Here is a 12,251-nt window from a genome sequence, read left to right on the forward strand (position 1 = left end):
GTCCTGCTAAGATTTGCTTTCCCAAAATGCAGCACCTCAAATTTATCTAAATTAAAATCCATCTGCCACTTCTCTGCCCATTGGCACACCTGATCAAGACCCTGTTGCAATCTGAGGTAACCTTCTTCACCTCCAATTTTGGTGTCATCTGCTAACTTACAAACTATACCTCCTATGTTCATTTCCAAATCATTTATATAAATGACAAAACGTAGTGGACCCCAGCGATGATCCTTGTGGCACTCCACTGGTCACAGGCCTCCAGTCTGAAAAAACAACCCTCCACCACCACTCTCTGTCTTCTACCTTTGAGCCAGTTCTGTATCCAAATGGTTCTCCCTGTATTCCATGACATCTAATTTTACTAACCAGTCCCCCATGGGGAACCTTGTCAAACACCTTACTGAAGTCCATATAGATCATGTCCACTGCTCTGACCTCATCAATCCTCTGTTACTTATTTAAAAGACGCAATCAAGTTTGAGAGACATGATTTCCCACGCACAAAGCCATGTTGACTACCCCAAATCAGTCCTTGCCTTTCCAAATACATGAACATCCTGTCCCTCAGAACTCCCTCCAACAACTTGCTCACCAATGTCCGGTTCACCGGTCTGTAGTTCCCTTGCTTGTCCTTACCACCTTATTTAAACAGTGGCACCACGTTTGCCAACCTCCAGTTTTCCAGCCCCTCACCTGCAACTACCAATGATATAAATGTCTCAGCAAGGCACCCAGCAATCACTTCCCTCACTTCCCACAGAGGTCTAGGGTACACCTGATCAGGTCCTGGGGATTTATCCACTTTCATGTGGATCAAGACACTTGCTCCAATGTAATATGGACATTTTTCAATTTCCCTACATTCGCTATCTTTCATGTCCTTTTCCACAGTAAACACTGATGCAAAATACTCATTTAGTATCTCCTCCATCTCCTGCGGCTCCACACAAAGGCTGTGTTGCTGATCTTTGAGGGGCCCTATTCTCTCCTTAGTTACCCTTTTGTCCTTAATGTATTTGTAAAAACTCTTTGGATTCTCCTTAATTCTATTTGCTAAAGCTATCTCATGTCGCCTTTTTGCCCTTCGGATTTCCCTCTTAACTATACTCCTACTGCCTTTATACTCTTCTAAGGATTCACTCGATCTATCTTGTCTATACCTCACATATGCTTCCTTCTTTTTCTTAACCAAACAGTCAATTTCTTTAGTCATCCAGCATTCCCAGCACCTATCGGCATTTCTTTTCACCCTAACAGGAATATACTGTCTCTGGACTCTCGTCTCATTTCTGAAGCCTTCCCATTTTCCAGCTGTCCCTTTACCTGCGAATATCTGCCCACAATCAGATTTTGAAAGTTCTTGCCTAATATCATCAAAATTAGCCTTCCTCAAATTTAGAACTTCAACTTTTAGATTTTGTCTGTCCTTTTCCATCTCTATTTAAAATCTAGTAGAATTATGGTCGCTGGCCCTAAAGTGCTCCCCCACTGACACCTCAGTCACCTCTCCTGCCTTATTTCCCAAGAGTAGGTCATGTTCTGCACCTTCTCTGATAGGTACATCCACATATTGAATCAAAAAACTTTCTTGTACACACTTAAATTACTCTCCATCTAAACCCTTAACACTATAGCAGTCCCAGTCTATGTTTGGAAATTCCCTACCATAACCACCCTATTATTCTTACAGATAACTGAGATCTCCTTACAAATTTGCTTCTCAATTTCCCACTGACTATTAGGGGGGCTATAATACAATCCCAATAAGGTGATCAGCCCTTTCTTATTTCTCAGTTCAACCCAACTAACTTCCCTGGATTTATTTCTGGGATATCCTCCCTCAGCACAGCTGTAATTTTATCCCTTATCAAAATCGCCACTTCCCCTCCTCTCTTGCCTCCCTTTCTGTCCTACCTGTAGCATTTGTATCCTGGAACATTAAGCTGCCAGTCCTGTCCATCCCTGAGTCACGTTTCTGTAATTGCTATGATATCCCAGTCCCATGTTCCTAATCGTAGCCTGAGTTCATCTGCCTTCCCTGTTAGGTCCCTTGCATTGAAATAAATGCAGTTTAATTTATCTTGTTTACCTTGTTGTCTGCTTTGTCTCTGCCTGCCCTGACTGTTTGACTCGCCTTTGTTCTCAACTGGACTAGTCTCAGATTGATCTCTTTCCCTGGGTCCCACCCCCCCACCTTATTAGATTAAATCCTCCAGAGCAGTTCTCGCAAGTCTCCCTGCCAGTATATTAGTACCCTTCCAATTCAGGTACAATCTGTCCTTGTTGTACAGGTCACTTCTACCCCAGAAGAGATTCCAATGATCCAAAAATGTGAACCTCTCTCCCATACACCAGCTCCACAGCCATGCATTCATCTGGTCTATCCTCCTATTCCTGCCCTCACTAGCTCCTAGCACTGGGAGTAATTCAGATATTACTATGCTCGAGGATCTCCTTTTTAAATTCCTGCCTAATGCTCTATATTCTCCCTTCAGATTCTCATCCTTTTCCCTTTCTATGTCATTGGTTCTAATGTGTACAATGACCTACTGCTGGGCTCTCTCCCCCTTGAGAACATTTTGCATCCTCACTGAGACATCCTTGATCCTGGCACCAGGGAAGCAACACACCATTCTGATTTTTCGCTGCTGGCCACAGAAATGTCTGTCTGTGCCTCTGACAAGAGATTTCCCTAACACGATCGATCTCTTGGAACCCGATGTACCCCTCATTACATTAGAGCCAGTCTCAATACCAGAAACTTTGCTGTTCGTGCTATGTTCCCCTGAGAATCCATCACCCCTTACACTTCCCGAAACAGCATACTTGTTTGAAATGGGGATAGCCACAGAAGACTTCTGCACTACTCGCCTACCTCTCTTACCTTTCCTGGAGTTAGCCTATCTATGTGACTGTACTTGCAACTTTCCTCCCTCCCAAAAACTGCCATCAATCACAAAAACTTTCAAAAGCTGATTGGGGGCAGATGTTCGCAGGTAAAGGGATGGCTGGAAAATGGGAAGGCTTCAGAAATGAGATAACGAGAGTCCAGAAAGAGAATATTCCCGTTAGGGTGAAAGGAAAGGCTGATAGGTACAGGGAATGCTAGATGACGAAAGAAATTGTGGGTTTTGTTAAGAAAAAGAAAGAAGCATGTGTCAGGTATAGACAAGATAGATTGAGTGAATCCTTAGAAGAGTATAAAGGCAGTAGGAGTATAGTTAAGAGGGAAATCAGAAGGGCAAAAAGGGGACATGAGATAGCCTTGGCAAGTAGAGTTAAGGAAACTTCAAAGGATTTTTACAAATATATTAAGGACAAAAGGGTAACTAAGGAGAGAATAGGGCCCCTCAAAGATCAGCAAGGTGGCCTTTGTGTGGAGCCGCAAGAGATGGGGAGATACTAAACGAGTATTTTGCATCAGTGTTTCCTGTGGAAAAGGACATGCCTGATATAGAACATATGGAAATAGACGGTGACATCTTGAAAAATATCCATATTACAGAGGAGGAAGTGCTGGATGTCTTGATCCACATAAGAAGGTTACCTTAGATCACAATGGGAACTTGATCAGATGGGCCAATGGGCTGAGAGGTGGCAGATGGAATTTAATTTGATAAGTGTGAGGTGCCATATTTTGGGAAAGCAAATCTTAGCAGGACATATACACTTAATGGTAAGGTCCTAGGGAGTGTTGCTGAACAAAGAGACCTTGGAGTGCAGGTTCATAGCTCCTTGAAAATAGAGTCGCAGGTAGATAGGATAGTGAAGAAGGCGTTTGGTATGCTTCCCTTTATTGGTCAGAGTATTGAGTACAGTGGTTGGGAGGTCATATTGCAGCTGTACAGGACATTGGTTAGGCTATTTTGGAATATTGCATGCAATTCTGGACTCCTTCCTATCGGAAGGATGTTGTGAAACTTGAAAGGGTTCAGGAAAGAGTTACAAGGATGTTTTCAGAGTTGGAGGATTTGAGCTATAGGGAGAGATTGAATAGGCTGGTGCTCTTTTCCCTAGAGCGTCAGAAGCTGAGGGGCGACCTTACAGAGGTTCATAAACTCATGAGGGGCATGGATAGGGGAGTAGGGGAATCCAGAACTAGAGGGCATAGGTTTTGGATGAGAGGGAAAAGATATAAAAGAGACCTAAAGGCAATGTTTTCATGCAGAGGGTGGTACGTGTATGGAATGAGTTGCCAGAGGAAGTGGTGGAGGCTAGTACAATTGCAACATTTAAAAGGCATCTGGATGGGTATATGAATAGGAATGGTTTGAAGGGATATGGGCCAGTTCCTGGCAGGTGGGATTAGATTTGGTTGGGATATCTGATCGGCATGGATGAGTTGGACCGAAAGGTCTGTTTCCATGCTATACATCTCTGTGACTCTATGACCATTATTCCCATTTAAGGCTCTCCTTTAAACAATGTTTCATTGATCAAAACTCTGTTTTATTATGTTCCTGTGACAAACCATGGAGTGTTTCATATGTTAATGGCTGTTTTCAGACCAATATAGCAGTCACACTGCCCTTCAACATTGGATATATCATTGAATTTATAGGCCATAATGTTTTGATCTTATGTTTCTTAGGGTGGTTCGATACAGAACAGAAAATCTAAGCGGTGCCTGGAGCTTCAAGGAAGTCCTGACAATGAGTTTGGGTTCAAACCTATACTTCAGAAGTGTAGTGGCCAACGCTGGACCATCAGTAGTGTCTTAAAGAAGACATCCTCTTAATGAACCTCTGCCTCTTCCCCCCACTTGTTCTCATTGTCCTCGTGCTACTGTGTAGCACAATTTTGCAAGTTTCTGGTGTACATTTCTTTGATGTCTCAGGTCTGTGTATGGGTAAAAAGGCAATTTTTTCATATTTCAGAATTAAGTTGTACATGATTTACAGATAATTGTTTGTCAGAAGGATCAAACTGGAGACACAATAGTTAAATATTTTCTATGTGTAAATAGACACATGACAAATAGACAATATTTATAATGGGTTTCATGTTAATATGTAATGATGTAAAATATCTGTTTTGATGTGGGTGAGCAAATAGTTTGGGGAAATGACCCCATTCATCAAATCAGTGACATCTAGTCGATGAAACCCATGTAGGTGTAAAAATCTCTCCAATAAATTCTTTGCTCCTCTAGTTTGAGCTCAGCTGAAAATTGTTGATTTTTGGTGTAAGCAAAATGACAATAAAATGCTACATCACTAACTAAATACTGGAGTAAAGAATATTCCATACAATCCCCTCAACAACTCTGAAAAATATATCAGGGACTAATAGGCAGATGTAAAAAGGGACTGAACCTTTGGAAGAATATGCATTCACAAAATATGGATCACCTCTGGTGGTCTCACTATGATATTCCACAAAACTAACAAAGTTCATGGGGAAAGTGCTATTAAAGTTGTCGTCATACCAATATAGCAGGGGGAAAATGTCCTGTATTAGCACTTAACCTGTCTTCCAAAGTTCAAAGACCCATTTTACATTGTTGAATTTACAGACCATAATATTTTGGCTTTGTCATATTTCTTATACAGAACCTCAGATTTCTGCAGCTTCAAGGAAATCCTGATGGTGGGTTTGGGTTCCAACCTTTACTTTTAAAGTGTACCGAACTTCAATGGACCATCTATACTCTCTTAAAGAAGATATCATTCCAGTATGCTGCAAAATAGTTAATCAGATTTCCCTGCTCAGTGGGAAGCATTACCTTTGAATGTGACTAACAACTGAGAACGTACAATCATTCCATTTATCCCAATAACTGCAGTAGTAAGCTAGGATTAAGTTCCACACTGGCTTTATGGTAAATTGATCTAATATTTATACATCTCCAACTTATTACAAAAAGGATGGATTGTGTTTTTAATTAATTCTGGGGATATAGGCAACACTGGCATTTATTGTACATAAACTGCGTACATAAAATCTAGGTGACTGAAGACAGACAAAGCTTTGGAAGAATATCGGGAACGTAGGACCAATCTGAAATGAGGAATTAAGAGGACTAAAAGATGTCATGAGATATCCTTATCGAACAGGGTTAAGGAAAACCTTTTATTCATATATAAGGAGCAAGAGGGAAAGGGTTGGTCCACTCAAGGACAAACGAGGAAAGATATGCATCGGTGAGATTCTTAATGAGTACTTTGTATCGGTATTCACTGAGGAGAGGGACATGGTGGATGTTGAGGTTAGGGATAAATGTTTGATTTTTCTAGGTCATGTCAGCATAAGGAGGGAGGAAGTGTGTATTCTAAAAGGCATTAAAGTGGACAAGTCCCCAGGTCTGGATGGGATATATCCCAGGTTATTGAGGGAAGCAAGAGAGGAAATAGCTGGGGCTTTAACAGATATCTTTGCAGCAGTCTTGAAAATGGGGGAGGACCCAGAGGACTGGAGAATTGTTAATGTTGTCCCCTTGTTTAAGACAGATGGCAGGGATAATCAAGGTAATTACGACCTGCGAGCTTGATGTCAGTGGTAGGGAAGCTGCTACAGCTACTAGGGAATAGGATATATACCCATTTGGAAGAAAATGGGCTTATTAGTGATAGGCAGCGTGGTTTTGTGCAGGGAAGATATGTCATACAAACCTAATAGAATTCTTTGAAGAGGTGACAAAGTTGATTAATGAGGAAACGGATGTAGATGTCATAGACATGGACTTTAGTAAGGCGTTTGATAAGGTTCCCCATGGTAGGCGAATGAAGAAGGTGAAGTCACATGGGGTCCAGGGTGTTCTAGCTAGATGGATAGAGAACTAGTTAGACGACATGGCGGAGTAGCAAATAGTGAAGGGGACTGTCACAGAGTACAGCAGAATATAGATAGATTGGAGAGTTGCGCAGAGAAATGGCAGATGGAATTCAATTCGGACAAATGCGAGGGGATACATTTTGAAAGATGCAATTCCAGAGTGAACTATACAGAAAAATGAAAAGTCCTGGGGAAAATTGATGCACAGAGATCTGGGTGTTCAGTTCCATTGTTCCCTGAAGGTGGCAACGCAGATCAGTAGAGTGGTCAAGAAGGCATACGGCATGCTATCCTTCATTGGACAGGGTATAAAGTACAAGAGTTGGTAGGTCATGTTACAGTTGTATAAGAATTTGGTTCAGCCACATTTGGAATACTGCGTACAGTTCTGGTTGCCACATTACCAAAAGAATGTGGATGCTTTGAAGAGGTGCAGAGGAGATTCGCCCAGATGTTACCTTGTATGGTGGGTATTAGCTATAAGGAGAGGTTGCGTAGATTAGGATTATTTTCATTGGAAAGAAGAAGGTTGAGGGGGGACCTGACTGAGGCCTACAAAATCATGAGAGGTGTAGACAGTTTGGATAGCAAGAAAGTTTTTCCTAGAGGGAGGACTCAATTACTACGGGTCACAAGTTCAAAGTGAGAGGGGAAAAGTTTAGGGGAGATATACGTGGAAAGTTCTTCACGCAGAGGGTGGTGGGTGCCTGGAATGCATTGCCAGTGGAGGTGGTAGAGGCAGCAACAATAGCATCATTTAAGATGTATCTAGACAGATACATGAATGGGCAGGGAGCAAAGGGATACAGGTCCTTAGAAAATAGGTGACAGGTTTAGATAGAGGATCTGGATCGGTGCAGGCTTAGAGGGCTTGTGCTGTAATGTTCTTTGTTCTCTTTGTTCTTTGTTCTCCATCCCTGTTGTCAGAAGAAGGAGCTGATGAGGAGCTACAATTCTCCAGGAATCTACTTTAATATAAATTGTAGAGGTACAATACCAGGATCAAATTCAGCCCAGTAAAATATAGCATCAATGCCGAGAAATTCTTTTACACACAGTATGTATTTAAGAGTTCTGTGCTATATCATTTAAGAAACAACTAGATGCAGCACCAGGGAGACAGGAGTTGCTCTGAATAAACTGGCTGAATGGTTTTCTCCAATCAGAGGTATTATGCTATCCCATGAAACCTCAGGAGTGCATCTGTTCATTGGAGACATCAATCGTTCTTGAAGGAACCAAATCAAGTCTTTTTCCATAACACAAAAGGCCTGAAGGGAATGTATGTTTGTCTGATTTTAGGGTAGGATTAAAAAGATGACAACATCGAGGGCTGAAGGGCCTGTACTGTGCTGTACTGTTCTATGTTCTGTGATGGACACTTACGGCTGAATGATCGGGTTCCTAGAATTTGTCTGTGGTATTTTGGGGATCACAGGAATTGTTCCTTTCTTCCACATCTGGTTTCCTTTTAAATGCACCTTACTATTCATCTCAGTGACTCCGTGCTTCAGTGAGTTCCACATTCTCACCACTCTACTTTCTGCTGAGTTATTTATTAATTTAGCCAGCTTGGATCCACAACCCTAAATACTGCTATACAATAAAACTCGATCAACCTCAGACTTGAAACCCACCCTTGATTGCTTTGGAGGAAAGTGAATCATAGCATTCCATGACATAGAATGTGTTCAATTACACTTTGTTCATGTGGCAGTGACTGGGGCTGAATACTTACCAGTTATGATCCTGGGAGTCACATTTACTACAAACTCTTTTTAATAGATGCTATCATAGTTGCATCTCCCCTAGCAAAAAAACAAATCAATTTATTGAGAGCTTTCAAATGTGTAAAGTATCTATGGGCACAAACAAACAAAGATCGACATTGAAGCCTATTGGGGATATTAGGACAGGTGACCAAATGTGGTCAGAGATAGATTTTAAGGAATGACTTAAGAATTAGAATTAGAATCCCTACAGTGTGGAAACAGGTCTTTCAGCCCAACCAGTCCATACCGACCCTCCGAAGAGTATCTCATTCAAGCCCATTCCCCTACATTTTACCCCTGACTAACGCACCTAATCTACACATCCCTGAACACTATGGGCAATTAAGGTTAGATTAGATTTCCTACAGTATGGAAACAGGCCCTTCGACCCAACAAGTCCACACCAACCCTCTGACGAGTAACCCACCCAGACCCATTCCCCTGCCTTGTATTTACCCATGACTCATACACCTAACACTATGGGCAATTTAGCATGGCCAATTCACCTAACCTGCACATCTTTGGATTGTGGGAGGAAACCAGAGCACCCATGGGAACCCACGCAGACACAGGGAAAATGTGCAAACTCCACACAGACAGTCACCCGAGGCTAGAATTAAACCCGGATCCCTGGCACTGTGAGGCAGCAGTGCTAACCACTGAGCCATCATACCCATTTTAAAGGAGGAAACACAAGAATTAGGAGCAGGAGTAGACAATTCAGCCCCTCAAACCAGCTCTGCCATTTTGACATGACCATATTGCAATTGTTAGTATTGGAACTCCTTCTCTAAACACTTTGACTTAAGATGTTCATTAATTCTTGCTTCTTTGATCAAGGCAGTCAGTGGAATTGCCACTGGAATATTCATCCAAACACTCAAAACCTAGGAACTTGGGTTGAAATCCCAACAAATTTGAATTCAATAAATTAATCTGGAATTGTGGTGACCATGAAACCATTGGTGATTGGTGTAAAAACTCATCAGTTCACTAATGCTCTTTAGGGAAGAAAGATCTGCTGTCCTTGCCTGGTCTACATGTGACTCCAGTTCCACAGTACTTAGATACTTAAATGGTCCAGCAAACCATTCAGTTGTATCTAACTACTGTAACGTATGACAAAAGGAACAAAATGGATGGACAGCATTAACCAAGGTACAGGAAATGAAAACAGCACAGCCCTGTTGACTCTAATCCTTACTGACCGTCATGTTTTTTCCAAAATGGAGAGAGCTGTTCTGCAGACGAGCTACAGCCTGAATGTCATTTGCATAGAATCATACCTTACAGACGACATCAACAACATCATCACCACATTACCAGAGGTAGTGGCACAGTGGTATATAGTTGGGAGGGAGCTACCCTAGGAGTCCTCAGTATTAACTCTGAACTCCATGAAGTCCCATGACATCAGGTTAAACATGGGAAGTGAAATCGCTTGTGGATTACCACCTACTCTGCACCTTCTCTCCCTTACACTCAGTTGCTGAATCAGTACTCCTCCATAAACATCATTTAAAATAGGGGCATGCTTGAAGTGGCAAGGACACAGAATGTACTCTGGTTGGGGGAACTATAATATCTGACACCAAGAGTGGCTCAATTGTACCTTACTGACCAAGTTGGAAGCTCTAAAGGACCTAGTAGTGAAACTGATTCTGTGGAAAGGTGGTGAGGAAATGAACAAGAAGTAAAAGCATTCTTGACCTAATCGTCATTAATCTGCCTGGAGCAGATGCATCTGTCCGGTATTGGTATAGTGACAGCATTGGTAGAAGTTACTACTGCACACACATTATAGAGATGAATTATTGCCTTCATATTAGAGGGTATGTTACAACAAATATAACAACTCAGGACAGGGCATCCATGAGGAACTGTGAACCAATCTGTAACTTCATGGCCCAGCATATCCATTACTCTACCATTACCAAAAGCCAAAGGATCACCCATGGATTAATGGACAGTGTAGAGGGTATGCCATGAGCAGTTTTAGGCATACATGGAAATGAGGTGTCAACCTGGTGAGGCTACAACGGAAGAATTATTGTCTGCCAAACAGCGTGATAGAAAGGATAAATGATTCCATAGCCAAGAGATCAGATCCAATCTCTGGAGTCCTGCCACTTTGAGTCTTGAAATATCTATGGACAACTAATTAACTCACTGGAGAAGGAGGTTCCACAAATATATTCAATGATGGCAGAGACCAGCATGTAAATGTAAAAGGGAGGGCTAAAGTATGTACAAATTCCTCAGGGGGCAGTTGAGTCAACCACATTGCTGTGGGTCTGGAGTCATATAGGTCAGACCAGGTAAGGATGGTAGATTTTCTTTTCTAAAAGACATTAGTCAATCAGATGGGTTTTTAAGACATTCAACAGTGGTTAGATGGTTGTCATCAGGTTAGCTTTTTATTCCAGATTTGTATTGAATTCAAATTTCACCATGAAAGGACTTGAACCCATGTCCGCAGAATATTAGCCTGAGATGAGAGGTCAGAAGTGTCAAATCAATAGTCCACCTCAGCTTCCTCCTCAAACCCCCATCCCAGAATCACAGATTCCAGTCTTCAACTCAATTTGATTCACTCATCTGTTATCGTGAAACAGTTGAAGACACTAGAATCTGCAAAGGCTATATTTTGGCAATAATAGTGAAAAAACCTGTGCACCAGAACCAGCCACACCCGGAACCAAACTGTTCCAGTACAATGCTGAAAATGTACTTATGCCATTCCTGAAGAAGGGCTTATGCCCGAAATGTCGATTCTCCTGTTCCTTGGATGCTGCCTGACCTGCTGCGCTTTTCCAGCAACACATTTTCAGCTCTGATCTCCAACATCTGCAGTCCTCACTTTCTCCTGTTCCAGTACAATTACAACATTGACATGTACCCAACAATATGGAAAATTGCCCAGGTATGTCCTGTACACACGTAGTAGGACAAATCCAACCTATCATTTATGACCTCATCTGTCTACTCTCAATCATCAGTAAAATGAAGACAGGTGACATCAACAGTACTATCAAATGATTCTTAACAATGACATTTAGTTTGAATTCTGCCAGGAACACTCAGTTTATGACCTTGGACAAAAGAGCTAAACTCAATAGGAAACATCAAGGCAGCATTTAATAGATTATGCCATTAAAGAGCCCTATGAAACTGGAATTAAAACAAATTAAGGAGAAAAGATTCTGTAGGTTTAAGTCATATCTAGTAGAAAGGGAAGAGAGTTGTGTTTGTTTAAGATCAATTATCTTAGTGACAGTACACCACTCCAGAAGTTCCTTGAAATAGTGTCCAAGGCCTAACCATCTTCAGCTGCTTCAATGACCTTCCCTCCATCATAAGAAACAGGGATATTCACTGATAACTGATGGTGATGTATGACTGATAATCCAGAGCCTCAGGCAAATATTCTGGGGACATGGGTTCAAGTCTATTCATGGTTATTGGTGAAATTTGAATTCAATACAAATCTGGAATAAAAAGCTGGCTTGATGACAACCATCAAACACTGTTGAATGTCTTAAAAACTCATCTGATTGACTTATGTATTTTAGAGAAGGAAATCTACCATCCTTGCCTGGTCTGGCCTACATGGCTTCAGACCCACAGCAATGTGGTTGACTCAACAGCCCCCTGAGGAACTTGGGAATGGGCAATAAATATTGGCCTAGCCGGTAACACCTA

At 41.7% G+C, this 12,251-nt stretch overlaps 1 protein-coding gene across 1 annotated transcript in view; it reads left to right on the forward strand.

The window, feature by feature from the left end:
• LOC122557735 (polypeptide N-acetylgalactosaminyltransferase 18-like) overlaps positions 1-5,228 on the forward strand; it is a 242,246-nt gene extending 237,018 nt beyond the window's left edge. Inside the window, exon 11 of the mRNA XM_043705680.1 lies at positions 4,595-5,228. Coding sequence (XP_043561615.1) covers positions 4,595-4,741 — 147 coding nt within the window. The 3' untranslated portion in view covers positions 4,742-5,228. The remainder of the gene's footprint in view (positions 1-4,594) is intronic.
• The last annotated feature ends 7,023 nt before the right edge of the window (positions 5,229-12,251 follow it).

The sequence above is a fragment of the Chiloscyllium plagiosum genome, chromosome 16, assembly GCF_004010195.1.
Source record: "Chiloscyllium plagiosum isolate BGI_BamShark_2017 chromosome 16, ASM401019v2, whole genome shotgun sequence".
Lineage (NCBI taxonomy): Eukaryota > Metazoa > Chordata > Chondrichthyes > Orectolobiformes > Hemiscylliidae > Chiloscyllium > Chiloscyllium plagiosum.